The following is a 19,415-nucleotide window of genomic DNA, read 5'->3' on the forward strand; positions in this document are numbered from 1 at the left end:
GACATTACTTCGCCGGCTCCTTGAACAAGAAGCGACTGTCCCAGAGGCAACACCTCCTTAACGAAACAACCCAAGATGAGCCCCCAGGGCCGGGGATAGAGGTCACCAAAACCCTCTGGTTTCTGCCCACTGTCTTTTAGACTTTCACAGAATCACAGAATGTTAGGGATTGGAAGGGACCTCGAAAGATCACCTAGTCCAATCCCCCTGCCAGAGCAGGAACACCTAGGTGAGGTTACGCAGGAAGGTGTCCAGGTGGGTTTTGAATGTCTCCAGAGAAGGAGACTCCACAACACCCTGGGCAGCCTGTTCCAGTGTTCTGTCACCCTCACTGAGAGGAAGTTTCTTCTCATATTTAAGTGGAACCTCTTGTGTTCCAGCTTGAACCCATTACCCCTTGTCCTATCATCAGTTGTCACCGAGAAGAGCCTGGCTCCATCCTCGTGACACTCACCCTTTATATATTTATAAACATTAATGAGGTCACCCCTCAGTCTCCTCTTCTCCAAGCTGAAGAGACCCAGCTCCCTCAGCCTTTCCTCATACGGGAGATGCTCCACTCCCTTCAGCATCTTCATTGCTCTGCGCTGGACTCCCTCTGGCAGTTCCCTGTCCTTCTGGAACTGAGGGGCTCAGAACTGGACACAATATTCCAGATGCGGTCTAACCAGGGCAGAGTAGAGGGAATTTCAACAATAAGCGACCCGCCAGGAAACGGGGACCGAGCGCTGTGAGAAAACGCCCACACCGTGACCCTCACAGGCGCCATGAGCACGGCTGCCGCGAGCCGCAGGGCCCTGTGCGGCCGCCCCTCAGGGAGCGCGCCGATCACGGCTCCGGGGCGAGCTCCAGTGTTTCGCCCTGCCTCTACGCGGCGGGCGGCACGCCTGCCCCCCGCACAACCGGGGAGGAAGCGGCCTGGATGCGAGGCTGATGGGCGCCGGCACCCCCGACTCTCCCTCAGGCGCCTCCCGCAGGGCCGCGCTCACTAACCACTTCCGGCGCCGCGCGCTGCCGTGACGCACTTCCCCCTGCCGAGCCACACGGCATCCACTCAGCGGCCGCCCCAGCTCCTTCCCGGCGTCCCCTGCGCGGCGCCGCTCCTCCCCCCGCCCCCGCGCGCAGCCGGAGCTCGGGGCCGCGCCGCCATCTTGTCGCTAGCGCTGCCGGAGCGCCGGGCAGCGGCGGTTGGCGCGGCCGGGGGAGCTGCCCGCGGCGGCAGCAGCACCGGGCGCTTTTTTAAAAAGGGGTTTTTAATCTGACTGGGGCCTCTGTGCCCCAGCCCTGTTTTAACACGCCATGTCCGGAGAGGGAACCGCGGGCGACCAGGTGAGCGGGAGGAGAGTGAGGTCGCAGGCCGCTCCCTGAGGGGAACAGCGCGGGGGGGTCAGAGCCGCCGTGGCGGCCCGGCCTGGGGGTCCCCGGTGGCGGCCGTGCTGTGCAGGCCTCGGCGGGGCGGTGGGGATGAGCGTGTGGGGGTCGCGGAGCCGCCGCCGCGCTGAGGCCGCCCCGGGGCTGAGGGGAGTGCGGCCTGTGCCGCTTCCCGGCCCCGCGGGCCCTGCCGGCCTCCTCAGCGGCCCCGCGCTCCCCTCCCCTCCCTTCCCCCGCACACACCCCTGCCGAGGAACGCGGGTTTGTGCCGGCAGCCAAGCGCCGCGCGGGGCCGCTCCCAGCGGCCGCCCCCGGTGAAACCGGTAACGCTTCCCACACTATGTTTGTGTCAGCCCTCGCGTTCCTGGTAAGCAAACCTGGGCTCAGGTCGGGGTGGACAATGGACGCAGCGGTGAGCTGCGCTCTCCCGGGCTCGTTTATTCGTGGTCGTTGAACACACGCGCTCCGGAGGAAAAATGAAACCCGGATAAGCCGTTTACACCGATAATTTGCAGCGTTTTGTGAAGTGGGCAGTTGCTGAACATATGCACTTAACGCATAAGGTTGTGCGGCTCCTTAACAATACACTTTTTATCCCGAATAAGGCATTATTTAAACACCTTCAAAATAAACCCAATAAAAATGTTCCAGAATCTCTGGCACAGCATTCTTGCACTTGGCTGGGGGAAATAACTACTGTTTCACTTGGATTTGGTTTAGGTTTTTTTAATATACCAAAATATTTATCACAACTTCTAATTTTCTAGGTAGGCAAAATCTGAGTGTTGTATGTTAGCTTTTTAAGTTTCGTATTACCTTGAATTATTTCCTACTTACAGGTAGAATTTCTCTAAACAGTTCTTTTTAATAGTTAAGGCTATGTTCAAAATCGCTATTAATTGGAGCGGTGGGAATGGAAGTTCCTACCTGAGAGAGGAGCGGTTGATAACATTGGCATGCCTTAGTGGCCACTGTATCCTACAAAAATACTTTAAGCTTATATCTTAGTGCTCCCTTAGGAAGCTTTGTAGAATGTCACTCTCTTTACAAAACAGGTTATGCTTCTGTGTGTCTGGGCCTGTACTCTGAAAGGGTGGCATGTAAACTTTTTCTAAGATCACCAGTTCTGAGGGAGGTAGGAAAGACAAGTGCTTAAGAATGTAAAATACCCGGTTTCTCTCTCATTAGGAAAATATCCTATGAATTACCAGCCCGTATGCTGAAAGTTGGTCAAGTTAATAAATATACTTGTAGTATGTTTAAGCAAGAGATTCCTCAGAATGGTTTGTTTCATCATAGGGTAGATGGCTACAAAGAAGTAAGCATATGCTACAATAAAATTTTGATAATCCTGATGTGTGTAGTATGTTTCACATTTAAGCTACCCACTCGAATTTTTTTTTAAATTACATTGATGTTTAATTGCATAATTAAACTGTTGGGTGAAGTAGTATATTTCTGTAGCTTGTAATACATTACTATTTAACTTAAAGAAAAACAGTGCTGACTTAAAGTTTTATTTTCTTTAGCAAGGGAGATTTTAATATGCAAAAGGTTGAATTACTTTGCAGAACATATTTTACTTCAGGATACAGACAGTAACGGCTTTAATATTGCAGTTCTGTATCACAGCGGGTTTTAGCATTCAAAAAATTGTAAATTATTATTTGCAGTTTATGTAAAGTATGTATTTTAACACATGGCTTGTATTTTCTTTTTTTGATCCATATTAGGGGTCATCTTTTTTACCCATTGTGATTACTGGTTTTACATTGGGTGCACTTAAAAACAAACAACAACAAAACCCCACTCTCTTATAGGTTGAGTTAATTTTTTTATACTCCATCCTCTTTATCAAGGCCTCTGGATTCTGGTTTCCTAGAAGTCTCTAATTTTGTTATGGTCAGTTACCTCCCATCAATTTTCTTCAGTTTCACTAGGTTGCCTTCTGCATTTTTTTTTCTTACCCTGGCAGACTTCTGTTTCTTACTCCTTGTGTTAAAATAGGCCATAATTTTATATCAGTGTCTTCAGCGATACTACAATGAAGTTTTCCACACCCCAGGCTACCACACATCCAATTGTGTGGTGGGTCAGGTGTACCTTAAGTTAGTGTTGATGCCAGTCTGACTGTGGTCTGACAGTGTGATAGACGTAAATTCACTGCGTCTCTGTGGAACGAAGAACAGCGAAGTATTGTGACTGGGGCAGTTGTGCCTTGTTCCCTTCCCTACAGTGCAGCCACTAAATATATTGTAACCTAGTGCTATCTGGAAGGCGCTCCGGCTTTACATGCGCAATATTCTTATGGTTATAAATGTTTCTTTCTGTAGGAAGCTGAAGCTGGGCAGGGGTTGGGAAGCTGGGCAGGGGTTGGATTGGGTCTGGCTTTCCTCTTTCAGGTTTCATCTGCTGCTTCCACGATCAGCTTCTGAGTTTGTGGATGCCATTTTCATTGACAGTCACATAGATGAGTATAAGGGAGTGACTGTACAGTTAATTTCTATCTGTTGTGCATAAGATGTATGTGTGATAGTGTATGATGCAGCTGTTAAAGATCTTTGACAAATCAGAGTAGTTAGTTCTGACTCATTGACATGCAGGTGTGTCTACATTTTGCTTCCCAGATGTTAGGGTTTGGGGGGGACTTCCAAAAGCAGCCAGGTGAATAACAAGTTGCCACGCTGTCTCCAGCAAGTATGAAGTTGTAGTAGTGTGAGAAGGAAGAACAGAAAGTGGAAAGTTGAATGTAGGGAGGGTAGAAGACTAAACATATTGTAAGGTTAAAGGCTTACCTGGAGTTGAGGCTTTATTGTACCAGGTGCAGTGCAATTGAAATGTGGCTTTTATTGCCTTTATGCTGAACTTAGCTCCAGGCCTTGTTAGACTGCTTTACTCTGTAGAGCAGGAACCTGAGCTACCTTATTTAGGTTGTCTCCTTGCATCATTATTGTGGAACAGACTGCAGCAGGGGGACAAAGAAATGCGATGTAGCCACCACTATTACAGTATATTTTAAATTCTTGCACTGTGGTAACTATGCTGGACCCAAATTAATTTCTGCAGAACCAGTTGAACTATGTCAGGCCTTAAAATCTGTTAGGTCCCTGCCAGACTCCTGGCAAGGTCTACATGAATTTCTAAGGTCAGTTTTTAGAATACCAAACACTTAGCCCTGTTTGTGTCATATAAATCCACATGTGTAGATTGAAATGCTACATCTGCCACTGTTTGTCAGAAAATCCCCTGACAATCTCTTCCCAGTCTCTTCATGTGACAAGGTTACAAAGAGTACATGCTTGCACCTGTGTACGTCTTTACATTTTTCTGGACCTTAATGTACACATCTAGTTTTATTTTGGCTCTAGTAAGACCTGACTTTTTGTTCTCTGCCTTTTTCTACCGTGACACAACCACTGTTCTTATCCACTTAATAAATATATACTTCCAGGCATCAATTTTATCTGAAGACTTGATGCAATATTTGCTTTACTCCTGCGTTAGTTGCCTTCTGATCTTTTAAGGCTAGAACATGCGTTTCGCACTTTTTGCAACTATTTCAAAGATACACACCCCAGTGTGTGATGCATGTTACTTTACATGGATGTGAATCTGGTCCAAGGCTGAGCCGTGGATAAAAAAAGCCTCTGTGACTATGGAAAAGACCTCTAAAGCAGTCTATTCCAGTTTCTTACTGGTATTTTTGTCCCTTCCTACTCCTGCTTCTTATTCATGCCGTGTGTATGTTTGATGTAGTACATCATGTAAGTTTCTGAATTCTAAATGTGATAGTAAATGCTATTGTAGGTAACTTTAGATTAACATTTTAAAAATAGATGTCATTGAGTACAATACTGAAAGCAGAAGTTCTTGCAGGATTGTGTGGGTTTAATACCTCAGGAGGAGCCATTTGAAAGAATCTCCTCTAAGAGCATATTGTTTTAAATGATATATAGTAAACCTGGGTTTACTATCATTGTTTACATTTACTGTAGGAACAGGTTGTAAACAGAATTACCACAAGCCTTCGTGCAGGAAGACTTTCGAGTTGGTAATGTGGGGGTTCTTTTTCAATTTTTACATGGTTGTAAACAATCACTATATTCTAGCTGCATTTCTGGGGTCAGTATGTTCCAGGTATACCAAGAAGTTAAAGCAGAAAATGTGTCTAAATGGTAACATTTGGGAAATAGTTTCGTGAGGAAAGAATGGTAATCATTACCAATCCAAAACTCTTGATTTGTTCAGAGATATAAACCAGCCAATATTATGTTGGGAGGGAGACAGTACTTACAAAAGTATCCTTTATTATTAATGTGAGATGAATATACTGGGTTATATCTGTTAATAGTGACCTAGTCTTAAAGGACAATTTTTTTTTTTAAGATTGTGTTCACAGTGGAATTGATTTAGTGGTAGAATAGAAGGTGGCGAGACATGAAAATAAATTTAAGAAAGTGCAAGGATTGATAAGGCGTAACTATAGTGTAGTAAAGGATTGTGTTACTGAAGAAGGGATTTTAAAAACTTTTTCTATGCACGTACAGTTATAACTATAAAAAAAAACTTAGGCTAGACAGACCTGTAAATTAACCTGGCTGGACAACTAACAATGCTTGTCGATTTGTGTGTTAATATTTTTTAAATTATATTCATGGGGTGTGTTAGTCCAGGCTATGTTAAACTGTGCAGCAACGAGCCAAAACCTGCACACTGTAGCCTCTGTCTTAGTGGCCATAAAACTCCTTTTTGATGTTGAACCAATTTGGCTAACTAGCCATTAAAATTTCTGCCTTTTCATGTACAGTGGCCTATACATCTTGTTTGTAGAAGTTGTGATTTCATAATTAGTGGTAGTTTTTAGAGCATCTTAAACTGGCCACTTCTCAGATGGAACAGCTGTTTAAATAATTTCCTTTTCATAGCAGAAGACCCTTTTGTGGAAACAGGAGGATGCTTTAAACACCTGGATGCATTAGGTGGTGCAAATAATTGAAAGGGGTGTTTGGTTTGGTATTTTCTTACACACTTTGGAGTCATGAGGGTTCCTTCTCAGAGGCATGGGGAAACTCTTAACTGTTACTTTTAGCAGTAAGGTATAAACCAAATTTTTTTTTTCTTGAAGATGACTGATAAATAACTTTTAGTGTTTACTAAAAGTCAACTTTGTTTCTCCTGCTCTTGTTCCCTCTGATACCCTTTATGAATTAAACTGCACAAAATCCAAATTTAATGTGTTTTGCAGGAAGGAGCTCCTAGACTTCATGTTTTTGGTCTTTTCAGATTTTGGAAACTGTGGTCATAAAGATAATTTTACACTCTTTATCTGTGAAACAAAATCCATTGTTATTTATCTATGTATGAAAAGTAAAAGGAAGCTGTGAATCAAACCAGATGGTAATAATACAGATACTTGTAGACATGGAGCCTTAAGTGCTGAAAGAATTCCTTGACCTTCAGAGGGTTCTTTGTGGGAAAGGAGCCCTATTATACGGGAGGTATACTGAACATCGAAAGCAGAGAGGAAGAAGTATTTTCCAGTTTGTATGCAACAATTCTTTGGAGCATTTTTTTTTTCAGGCAGCAAAGTTAAAAGCCAGTTTCTATCTGGTTAGGTGCAGTTTTGTGGTAGTTTAAGCTGATCTAAGTTGGGACTGCTGAAGTCCTGTATGGTTTTGCATCCTTTATTGTGCATCACATCTGATCCTGAAATTAGGGAGCCGAACCCTTAGAAAGTTAAGAACTTTTCTAGTAGGATTACTTTTCTGCTGATTTAGCTCCCTGAACTGGCTTGTTACAGGATGAGATTAGCTCAAGTGCCTCTGTTAACCACAGGGAGGGACTGAAAATCTTTATCCAGGGACAGGATCTTGGCAGTGAACAAACACCCAAGAATTAAATATTCACAGTGTTGGATACTGACTGTTGTGCAAGCAGTGCAGTGAAAAATACATAATCAAAAGCCACGTACCCTTGAACTGTGGTAACAGCAGACCTAAGCACAGAGTGCAGTTAACATGCAGATTTCAAAACTGGGGTCAGGTGTCTTTCTGGCTACAGCCGAGCTAGCTTAAGTCAGGCTCCTCGTTCCCTTTCACTGCACGCTTGCTGTAGATGTTGGTCCTCACAGATTTGATGTGTAACTGAATGCAGCTTTGCTCACATGCCTAGTTCTGCCAAAATGTTCCAGACTGGAAATCCTAGGTGTTGATTTCTCCAATATATTAGGAGTGATTATTTGTGAAGGTGCAAGGTAATGAGGCCTTATTTCCAGGACAGTGATTTGCCTGCGGTGCCATCTGCCTCTCAAATATGGATGGATTTTATCCATCATGGAGAAGGATTAGGGACAGGAGAGAGAGTGCTCACTGGCCTTAAGAAATTGTTCTCTTACATATGATATAAGGTACAAGCAATTCCAAGCAGTTGTTTAAAACCCTGATCATATAGTTATTTTCAATTTTGTAGAGCACCTATAATTTTTGTCTTATATAATTGTGCGGAGAACTGCTGCAGCTAAGTGAATATTTGCTAATTTAGGAAATTAGTCTTTTGTTTTTTCCAATAAAAGAATGAAAATTTGATTAATCTTTTTACACAGATAGGAGTACTGTATCACATATACAAAATTAATGTAGCATTGCTATGAATATGCATCTTATCAGCATTTTTTTTTCACTAGCTTAATTTGTTTCAACCTTTCTAAGTTTATTGCCCTACATCTGCATCGGTGAAATCAAATTCCTGGAAGCCTTAACTGTTTCACTGGAGTGTCAGGTCAGCCGAGTTATTTTGTGTGTCATGTGGAAAGGTTTGATATAGTACAACTGAACTACTGCTCAAATAGTTGGGGTTTGCTTCAGTGCCCTGTTCTTCTACTTCCTGTTTGAAAGTCACTACAGCACAGGACTCTGTGCTTCAACAAATGCTTCAGTTATTTTTGTGGGGTGACTTTTAAAAATTTTTAATTGTAGCTGACATTAATAGTATTCCTGATAGGCATTTCTATCTAATGGAATGCAAAATAATATATGCTTGGTTGAATATTTGAGACAAGTAGATTTCACTTAGATGAAATATAGTGAGAAGCAATGCTTATCACTGGTCTGGGCAAATTTGAATTAGTGCTTTATTTGAATAAACAACACTAACTTTGGGTCATCTGTAGAGACAACTTACACAAATAGTCTTTAAACTTTGGAAATTTCAGGTTCAGCACTGTCTTCTGTAAGCTGAAATATGTTTATGCGTGTCATTTTGGAGGAAATAAAACCTCTAGTTCATTTCATACTGTGTTTTGCATCTCAAGGCTGTATCAGTTGAACTATAACACATGCAGTATTACGGAGTCAGAATTTTGGTGGACTTAGGAATGTAAAAATATTCATGTGGACATTTATAAATGTACTACTTCTGAGCTGACAACTTTGAGCTCCTAAATTTTAACTTTATCTTTTTAGTCAAATTAATTTTAGAATTTAGTTTGCTGTGAGACTTGATATTTGCCTTCCAAGCTACATTGCTTTGCACTGATCACTTGATGTTAAGAATGACTCAATGACTTTTTAAACTCTCCAAAAGCCCCTTCTACTGATTAGATTTTTTTTTTTGTCTTTGTTTTTGTTTCCCTTTCATGCATGGCAGCTATTACGTTTCAGTTGAACAGTTTTACAACATTTTTGATTGTTTGTTCATTTTATAAGTAACTTTAATTTAAAATCTTTTAAGGGATATGCCTTGAATTATCTTGCTGGTAGGGCTGACACATAAACCGATAGTGCTGAAAAACATTCAAAAATACGTTAGTAATTCCACTTGATAATTTTCTTAAAAGTTATGTATAACATAAGCAACTGTTGTATAGTAGTGCGTTTGCAGAAGCCGACAACAGCAAAGGGGCAGGGCACTCCTGAAAATCAAGTTAATGTAACTAAGTAGCTCAGGCTTACTGCACTTGCTAGCCCCTGGGTTTCTTTCAGGAGCGATGCTTGTTAATTATACTAGAAGTCACACCTGTAATGTTACACTTCCCCTTATAAGTGTGTTCTCTCCTGTTTGCTGTCTTTTTAATCTTCAGAGCTATATATTGATCTAGATCCAATATTAAGAATTAAAATGATTGCTTGAAATAATCTTTTTGCAATTGACAGGGTTTTTTAGGATTTTCTGTACAGTAAATTAATCATGCTGTGCTCTACAATACAGTCGTATATTCTAACAGTAATTATGTAGCAAACTTGTAAAATTTCACAAGAAAGGTCTTGTAGTGATAATTTACAGGTTATTATTGTTACATCACACAAAGGCAAGAATTCACTTGATCATGTGATTTGGGACCACTAACATCTGCCTGAAAATGAGTCAACTGTGGAAAATTAGTAAATAAGGTGTTTGGAGTACAAGTCGGAACAATCATTTAAGGTTGGAACAAGCATGTATTTTAAGACTTGTCTGTATGTGGTCATCAGATTGTAATTCTTTCATCTACTTGTGCTAACAGTGTTAAATCTAGAAAAATTTCTGGAGATCATAAAGTTAAAACATTTCCACAAGTCTTCAAAAGAACACTTAAACCTATACTATAATAGTAACTATGTTAACAAGTTAACATTCAATTTGTTAAAGCTTATAGTATCAAAAAAAAGCTTTTAAACTCCAGTATGAATGTCTAAGTGGAAAAAAAAAAAAAAAGTAGTGCCAAAGCTACAGGAAGGCAACTGTAAGAATACACTGACTGACAGATCAGAAAGTTAAAATCTGTGCTTGGATAATGTGTGTATGTTGCTACTAGAACTGTCATCTCCTAGTTTTCTTATGAAATTTGTAATTTGTGATATGACATACTTACTGTCCTGCATGTATAGAATGACTCGTGCAGTAACCTGAATTTGTTTGGCTGAGGTCTGTAATGGAAAAATTGATCTGAATTTACTTTTTGCATCTTAAAAGTTTCAGGTCAGTAAAACTGTTTAAAATTCATAGTGCCATAAATTTTCTGGCAACCTGAAATTTGTTCTAAGGCTTTAGAAACATTTAGTCAGTTTAGTCTAGCTTTTTGCTGGATCATCAAACACGTGGAACATTTTGTGGTAAGAGAGTGTGTTATCTTACTGGAACAACTTGTTTTCCAGATAAAATTACAATTCAGTAACTCCAGCATAAAAACTGAGATCTGAAACATTGTCAGAATGTTGTTGTTAGCTTGACTCTGTAGCTGAGACAGAACTTCTCAAACTCTGCTTGTGATCTCTTATGTTTTCTTTTAAATTTTTCTAGGCTGCTGAATATGTCCCAGAAAAAGTGAAGAAAGCTGAAAAGAAACTAGAAGAAAATCCATATGACCTTGACGCTTGGAGCATTCTCATTCGAGAGGCACAGGTTTAGTGACATAGGATTACATTTCCTTATCTATGGTCCACTCACACTATTTGGTTCTGGAGTAAAATCAGCAAATTCATTTACATAAATCATAATATTGTAAATGCTGTTTTGATTTTCAATTTTTAGAATCAACCTATAGACAAAGCACGGAAGACCTATGAACGCCTTGTTGCCCAGTTCCCCAGTTCTGGCAGATTCTGGAAACTGTACATTGAAGCAGAGGTTAATATTTTTACATTCTTTCTTATATAACATTTAATAGGTGTTTAAGTTTACACTTTGATAAGCATAAATAAGATAGGCACATATAATGTAGGGAAAGGGGGATTTTGAATATGCCTTGCCTTTATTTTGTAAAATAGGTACAAAGGAGTGATTAAAATGAGTTCTAAAGTATTGGGTCTTTTATAAGTTGATGATTGTTGCATTATGGAATTGCAACAACATTAAAACCGTTTCAATGGTATTGGAGTGCTTTAGCCTTTTATTTACTTGTCGTGTCAATTTATTGCCTCCTGTGTCATTTATTTAGAGGACTTTTTTTTTTTTTTTATTTATACGTACAGACGTATTTGAATGACTTTGTGGATGTTTGGATCTTTCAATTTTTTCAATTTCTTAGGGAATTGGGTGTTTCTATGAACAGTATTTTTTGGGGGGCGGGGGGTGGGTTGGAAGCTGATTTCTGGAATGAAAATACTGGGCAAATGTATTAGTACAACTCATTAGTTTCTAAAAATCCCCCCAAAATTGTGATTGTTTACATAACTATATAAAAATTCCCACTAAGTGCATTGATTAAACAATCTTTAATGACATGCTATGAAATGCACTTTATAGTCTGAAATGATTTTTTTTTAACATTTTTCTGTAGCTGATAGTTAACATGTGCTTTTTGCGGTTATCTTTTAGATGCACATTTTTCTTAAAAGACAGATCTTCTACATGCTAAACTACAGGGGTGTGGACTTGTGTTCTGTAGATAAGAAATGAACTGCCTAATTTTTTTTTCAATTTTATTTGAAAATTGCTAAGCAGCAACCTGACTCACAATACTGCATTGTTTACTTATCAGATCTTATATTAAATAATATATTCAAATGTGTTTTGGCAGTAAATTTTGAAGATTATTAAATAAAATTGGAATCATGGGAATCTAACACATTTTTATGTTGCAGTTTATAGTAAGATGTTCTGGTGCAAAATAGCGCAACCGAAATTTAATATTACCTAATTAAAAATTATAATTTTCACTATTTTGTTTTCAGTAGTTTATAGTGGTGATTGGGATGTCAATGATTGCACATATTTGGGAGATTGTGAATGCACTAACACATGTAGATGTGTGTTTTTCCGTGTGGGACCCTGCAACCAAATCCATTAGCCTCTTGTACCCTGCAACGTTCGCTACAGGATCTAGTCTGTGGAATCTAATCTAGCTTGACGATTACATTAAGTTACCCAATTTCTGTGCTTATTTAAACCTTTATCTTTCCTATACCTCAAACTTAATTGGTGAATAAGACCAACTCAGAAACCTGTACTACACTGTAGATCTTTCGTCAGAAAGTACCATTATCAGTGTAAAGCTTCTTGTCTTGAACCATGTTCAGAGCTGAATTGAGAGACATTGCCTCCTGTAATACCTTTTAAATAATTTATAATCCATTAGTATTTAGAAACATTAACAGTGTCAAAGCTTAAAACAGTCTAGGGTATAATTTTTTTACGTGCTTCTTCAAGGAAGGAAGATCAGCTTCTATCCAGCAGGTATGGTAACCAGGTAACACAAGTAAATTTGAGAAGGAAAGGATTGACGTAAAGATCACTAGCTCAAGTGTGCCTCTGTGTGTGTGTGTGTGTCTGCCTACAACTACACTGCAAGTACAAGAGAAATTGAATATATGAGTCTGTAATTCAAAACAATAGAAAAACATGAACTTTAGAGTTATGGTAGAGGTTACACTTGAAAATGGTTATATTTGAAACAAATGTAAGAGATTACTTTTTTAAAAAATTTTCAACTTAACAGGCAAATTTTTAAAATCTCAGTTATGACTCAACTTTTCTCTCATGGTTCCAGTAACTTCTCTCAAGACTCACATAGTGACCAATTTAACTAAAAAGCAACATCTCTGCCTTTTTTTAGTGTATGTAACCATTTATAGCTGTAAGCTCAAATAACTTTATTTCCAAATTCATCTGTCTAAAAAAATATATTCACACAATTGGGCACTGTTGTCAGCGTTGTTTTAAGTTGCATATCATATGTATAGTCCCGTCTGAGAGGAAATTCAAAATGAAGTGTTTTATCAAATGTTCTTTTAACAGCATGGTTGAATATAAATTAAGACTTCAGTTAATTTTTTAAGGCTACCTTAGGTAGAGGAATTGTTTTGAGGCTTCTTTCATTACGGCCTTAAGATGTATAAGGAATATAGGCAAGGTATTTTCCAAAAGTTTTTTTCCTTGGAAATCTTAATAGTCTTCTGCTAGAAAGTTTCTCTTGGACAGTTCAGAAGTATAGATCTTTCCAGCCTTGAATTGGGAGACTAAACCTGGGTTAAATCTTTGTTTATCATTGCTTTTGGTTCACTTTCACTGCCTCAGTATTTAAATCTGAAAATTGCTGAATTTCAGTCCTCTCTAAGCTCTGTTTTTCCTGATGTAAAAACAAGCATATCACTTCCCTCTTTAACATGATAACGTTTTTCTCTTCGTAATCACAGAAAGACAATAAGGGGGAAGAAATTGGGGGTGGTTTTCTGGCATATTGTCTTTCACTAGAGAATTTTGTCCTCTGCACGACATAAATCTGAGCTGAATATGATTGCATAGTGGTGGTCTGTTATTGGAAGATGAGCTAGGGTGAGGGTTTTGATTATGGCCTTACAAAACTGGAATTAGCCCTTTAGCAGCTGTATTCTTTATAAAATTGTTAGAAATCTTTAAATTTCCCTTTGCCTAACTTGAGGAGAGTGTTCTTTTTAATAATTCTAATCTTCAAATAGAAATCATTGTTTATAATCTACATGAACACAAACTGTTCCCTTGCATGTGCCAGTTCATTTTGTGATGTAAAATTTCTACCTGCAGGCCTTACTGCTGTGATTACCTCTTGTTTTTATGACAGTGTTTGTACAGCTCACTGACTGTTTTCCTTTTTGTGTATGACTTTGTTCCGTACTGGAATATAGCGCAAAGCAGTGCTCAGCACGTAGCGTATCATCTAACTTATTGCTGTAGATATGCAGACTGTGCTGAAGTAACTAAGTACTTCACATTTCCTTTTGATGTGCCAAGCACTAATTTATATGCTCTGGTCTCTCTATTATTGCTGGTTTGGTAGTCGGTAGAACGTGGAGATTAACTGGGAAGAGCGTGCTTTGACAGTTTGTTAATGAGAACTCTGCTATTAAAGTTTGAATTGGTCAAAACATTTTGATTCTCACACTGGTTCTTATTTCTTCTGCCACCCAAAGAAGCAGTTAGAGGACATAGAAATGATAGAATTGGATGAAATAACTCCCAGCTCACAGCGTTTTTGGGTCATACCATTTGAACGCCTAAGACCTGTGAGCACAGAGTTTCATTTATTGAATTTGACAGACTGTAGTCTCTTTTTGATACATATTTTAGCAAGTAAAACACTTGCTGTTCTGCATCTACTAAAATTTAGAAAGTGGTTCAGTAATGCCAGTCTTCTTACTCAGATTCTTGTTTTCTCTATTTGCTTAAATCACTTTTTTCTCTTGATACCTTTCCCATAAAAATCTGCTTCCAGAAAACTTGAATCAATTCACATCAGTGCCTCTTTCACAGTTTTAAAAAGAAGTATATAAGTCTCAGTCCCACATGTGCCATAATGTTAAATTCATAGATCACATGATCTGGATTCTAGCCTGCTCTGCTGATTTGCTGTGTCTTCTTGGGTAAGTTATTTAACCTGCTTTGTCATTAAAACAGATACCTACCTACCTCACAGGGTTGTTGTGAGGCTCACTGCAGTGATTAAAGTGCTTTTGGCATCTGCCTCCAAGGTGCTACAGAAATGTAAAAAATAAATTCTGATGTAATACGCTCTATGATCCACTAGGCCCAGCTGTCTATTACTATTTTCTTTGTCTCTTCGGCTGTTTGAACCATCTTTTAGATACAGAAGGACTTGATAATGCTTTTCATGCACCTGAAAGAACTTTTACTTTATCAGTGTTGTAAATGTTTCAGTAGTTCTGAAGCAAGTGTTTGAAGTTGTCACCTCTTTTCTCTGCTAGTTTCTTTTGAGAAATCACCAGGTTGAAAATCCCCTTAGGCATATTTGTTATACCATATTCATGTGTTTGCAACATTTCTTTTAATGATCTAAAGACTTTTTAGTTCCAGTTGCTCTAATTGGAAACTTTAATCTGTAATTGTCCTGAATGTTTCAGGCCAGTTCATACCACACCTTTTAACCTTTTTTATTGTTGAGCATATTGCGTTATATCCTGGTCAATTTGAACTGCTGTTAGTAGGGGTTGAAAGGTTGACATAATTAAAGATATAAAAATCATAAGCACAAGACAGTTGTGACAAATATCCCAAGTCTAGAAACAATAAATACAAAGCTAGTAATGTGTGTAAAGTGTTTGGCTGTTAATATGTATTTCTCGTCTTGCGAATTTTGCAAGTAAGACTCCTGTGTTATTCCTCGTTCTAAAGAAATGAAACTAGATATATTTGTTCAGGTGACTTCTATCTGATATGAACACTTTGAATTTTAGATGTCTCAGTAACAAACCAGATGCTGTATGAGGATTCAGAGGGTGGGACCAAAGCTTAGGGTTGATTTGTTTTGCATTTCATCATATGCAATACATCAGTATCTTTAATTCATGTAATTCACACTGGTGTGGATACTAGTCAGAATGTATTATTTAACATACTTGTATATGAAAAATGTAAATAAAACCATTTAGAAAAATGATTGTTTTTGTTTAAAATGTTTGTGTTTCTTCAAAGCATTTTCTTCCCCTGTTTTATTTTAATCTGGTTCTGAGTTCAGAAATTGTTGTACATACTACCAAAATTATTCTGCTTGGGGAAAAATGGGAACTGACTTCTGTCAGGATGAAGTTGGAGTGATCAGAAGTCAAAGTAGAATAGACTTCTTGGCTGAGATTCTGTTTAGTGCTACTTTCAACTGAAAAGATTGTATATATCACTAGCTGATCTTTGTTAATTTCTTAATGGAAGACATACCCATTATAATCTGTGCCCACCTTGCTAGTCTACCACATTTCTCCTAGTAAACTGCTTTTGAGAAACTGCTGTACAGGTGCTCTGTACAAACATCCATATTGCACATTCTTGACTACCTCAGTCTGAGATTTTTTTAATCCTTTTTACAACTGTATTATTATCTTTTCTTACTCATGTGTGGACTTGTTCCATTCCTGTTAATAAATGTTGTTCTGTCTGTGTGATTATTGTAGACTTGCACTGGAAAGTGAGTGCAACTTCTTTCCTGTCTTTTCTACTCAATATGTAAATACAGGCATGTACATCTTGCGTAGTCGCCATGATCCTGCAAGTTGTATAATATCAGAAAGTTATCCACATAATTGATGATTGTAGTTTCAGAAAATGCGCGGTAGAACACTAGGTGGATTTCTTTACAGTTCTATTTTCTGTATTTTACCATAAAAATATCATGGGAAAGCATTAGGAATTTTCATTTTTGAAGTGGAAGTGATGCCTAATGGAGAGATTACTGTGAACCCTCTTCTATAGCGTGCTGCTGTTTTTACATGAATAAACATGAACTACTTCCCATTCTGTTGTATTCTTTCTGCGTGGGGTGACAGAAACATCCCTGTTAGAAGTGTTAGTTATATAAAACTCTTGTTCACAACACTTTCAAGGTCTCACTTTCACATGTAAGGAGGACAGTGAACACTGTTCTCATTGTGTGCTTTTTGTTGAAGTCATTTGCTAATCCTTCTGTTGAGGTTTTGAGGGGGGAGTATATGCATTAAGTCAGACACAAACTTGAGCTGCTTTCTCATGTCTGAACCTGAAAGAACCAGAAATAAAAAATATAGAGCTTTCTTGTGTACCCTGTGTGTGCTAGAGATTGGTTATCTTCATCTGCAGGGGTGAGAGAGCTACAGTAATAATTTCTTATTCATTTCTACATCTCTTCCAGTTGTCAGCTGGTTGAGTTACCTGATGCTCTTTATTCAGATTTTGAGTGGCCTGATGGCTGAGAGAACACTTTCTGTTAAACCTTATCTATTAGTGCTACTGCATAAAATAATGCTTAACTTTATTTGCTGCAGAGCCTCTGCAGACTGTGAAAAGGCTTTGAGTCACTGCTGTGATGAAATACGGTGGCTTCTTTTAGCTAGAAATTTCTGTGAAGGCAAGCTATTCATTCTGGCACTCCCGTGACCTGTTAGTACAAATGTTCTCCATTTTTCCTTGTTACTGTATGTTTTTTCTTGTTGATGGCTTCAATGTGACGGGTGTTATGTGTCCAGTAACAATTTTGGACTTCTGTAGTGAAGTGTTGTGTGCCTGATACCATGAGCTTTGACACTTTTTCCTTTCTTACATACAACAATTGAAAAGTGAGAAGAAATGATATGCATTGGTGCATAACTACCACTGCACAGGCTGCATTCACATTTTTGTGGTACACTGTATACGTGCGGTTAACTACACACAAGATGATCTTACAGTGATTGGAATCTGACCAGTGTTGGGGTTTAGGTGGTTTGGTAGTGACAAATATTCATAGTGTAGAGGCGCGGGAGCATTTCCAGAGTTCACTGGAACTGTGGAATCAGAAACATTTCAGTTAGAGGATGGGCGTTAGAAGTAGAAAGATGTCATTTTAAAATTTCATTTGTGGGCAGTTTTCAGAAATACTATAGAGCAGAGTCCTATTGCATCTTGAGACAAGGCTGTTTAGTAGAATCACTGGTAACCTGGAATGTAAACACTTTGTCTGGGTCTGTTCCCTTCAAAACTGATTGTACTAAAGCCCTGTGACAGGATCTACGTCCAACTTAGGTTTCGTGAGTTCCAGTGAGCACACATTGCTGATCTGTTAGGAGATCCTGTAACCAGAGGTCTTGTAGACTGACCGCTGGGCTAAAGGCTTTCAGAGCTTTCACATCTTTGATTTTCTCCAAAAGGAGGAGAGCTAGAATTGTTGGTATGCTGAGGAAACTTGGTAATTTTACTCATACTTTTGACACCTGCTCTATGTTTCAACAAAACACTTATGGAGTTTGTGCATATATCCTAATTAGATAGATTTTATCATTATTAATTCAGACTGATCCTCTGAATCAAGTAATTTGAGAAGTTCAGTGCTGTGATGGAGGATCAACTGTCTTACCTCATTTGATTCCTGTGAATATGACTATATAAAACTAGTAATGAAATAAGGTATTTGTCACATTTCTGCTTCTCTATATGTTTCCTGATGTAGTTTTTTTTTTTAAATCCAAAACTAATCCTATGACAAACCTTTTTCTGTCTTAATTATTGCAGAAAAAAATCTGGTGCTCTTAACATCACTTAATTATGCTTGTGCAACTGCTTGGCTGCTGGTGAGATTGTAATGATATTGCATTTCTAAAGCAAATAAACACATTTAGCAGCCTATGATATGCAGTATGTTGTAGGAATGAGTTTCGTTTAAACTTGCGCTGAAATTTGGTTTAGTTAATCTCTAAAGTTTACTCTTTTGTACTGTATCACAGATACTTAGAAAATAAAATGGTTATTAATGTCATACCATGCAGGAGCTTGAGGTGTAAGAAGCCTTCTCATTGTTTTTACTATTGTGGAGAATTGAATGATGGTAATTTAATACACAGAAGCTTTTGTCTACTTAAAGGTGTTATGCACTTTTACTAACATGCAGTTAATGTAAGTTGAAGATGAGTGACAGTGAATAAGTTTACATAAAATTGGTTTTGCAATGCCTCTTGCTGGTGGAAGTTCAGCTTGCAACTTTCCTTCCCTTAGCTGTGTCAATTGACCCCTTTCCCTAGATTTTCTATAGATATTGCAGTAATTAATAGTTTTAGTACAAGCAGTGTGCTTTGAAAGTGTACCTGTATAACCTGATAGTGCTGGCAAGTTCGTACATGAAGAAACATTTCTGTCGTACTAAATTAGAATGGTAATCCTGACTCACGGAGCTGTAGTCTAGCGGTTTTAAATTCACTAGGGAAATGTCATCATTCTAGTACTGACTGACTGTCGCTTTGGTAATTGTGAATTTTCTCTAATTGTAAAAATAATGCTAGAAATGCTTACTCTGTGGTGATGACTGATCATTTATATAAAAAGTAACTGAAAGTACAGTTCACTTAAAATGAAGAATGTAAAGTTTCAAGAGGATTGTTCTTTAAATAGACTGGGATAAATCTTTAAAAGTACAAATAGGTGCCCCTGACAACCCTACTAGCTACTTAAGGTTTTCTTTGTAAAAAATGAACTCTAAAGTAGTCCCCAACACATGAGATTTTGGTTTGAAGTTACATGAAAAGATGATGTGCATGCAAGATAAAATGTTTAATACAGAGCAGTGTCCCTATCCCTACCCCACCCCTTAAAAAAAGGAATTGCTGCCCTGGTAAGTATATGTTACTTGCCCATTATTG

The 19,415-nt window shown here is 38.7% G+C and overlaps 1 protein-coding gene across 1 annotated transcript in view; it reads left to right on the forward strand.

The window, feature by feature from the left end:
* Window positions 1-1,130: 1,130 nt before the first annotated feature.
* CSTF3 (cleavage stimulation factor subunit 3) overlaps window positions 1,131-19,415 on the forward strand; it is a 49,677-nt gene continuing 31,392 nt past the window's right edge. Inside the window, exons 1-3 of the mRNA XM_065635049.1 lie at window positions 1,131-1,329; window positions 10,648-10,749; window positions 10,879-10,974. Of these exons, the coding sequence (XP_065491121.1) occupies window positions 1,300-1,329; window positions 10,648-10,749; window positions 10,879-10,974 (228 nt within the window). The 5' untranslated portion in view covers window positions 1,131-1,299. The remainder of the gene's footprint in view (window positions 1,330-10,647; window positions 10,750-10,878; window positions 10,975-19,415) is intronic.

The sequence above is a fragment of the Caloenas nicobarica genome, chromosome 5 (assembly GCF_036013445.1).
Source record: "Caloenas nicobarica isolate bCalNic1 chromosome 5, bCalNic1.hap1, whole genome shotgun sequence".
Taxonomy (NCBI): domain Eukaryota; kingdom Metazoa; phylum Chordata; class Aves; order Columbiformes; family Columbidae; genus Caloenas; species Caloenas nicobarica.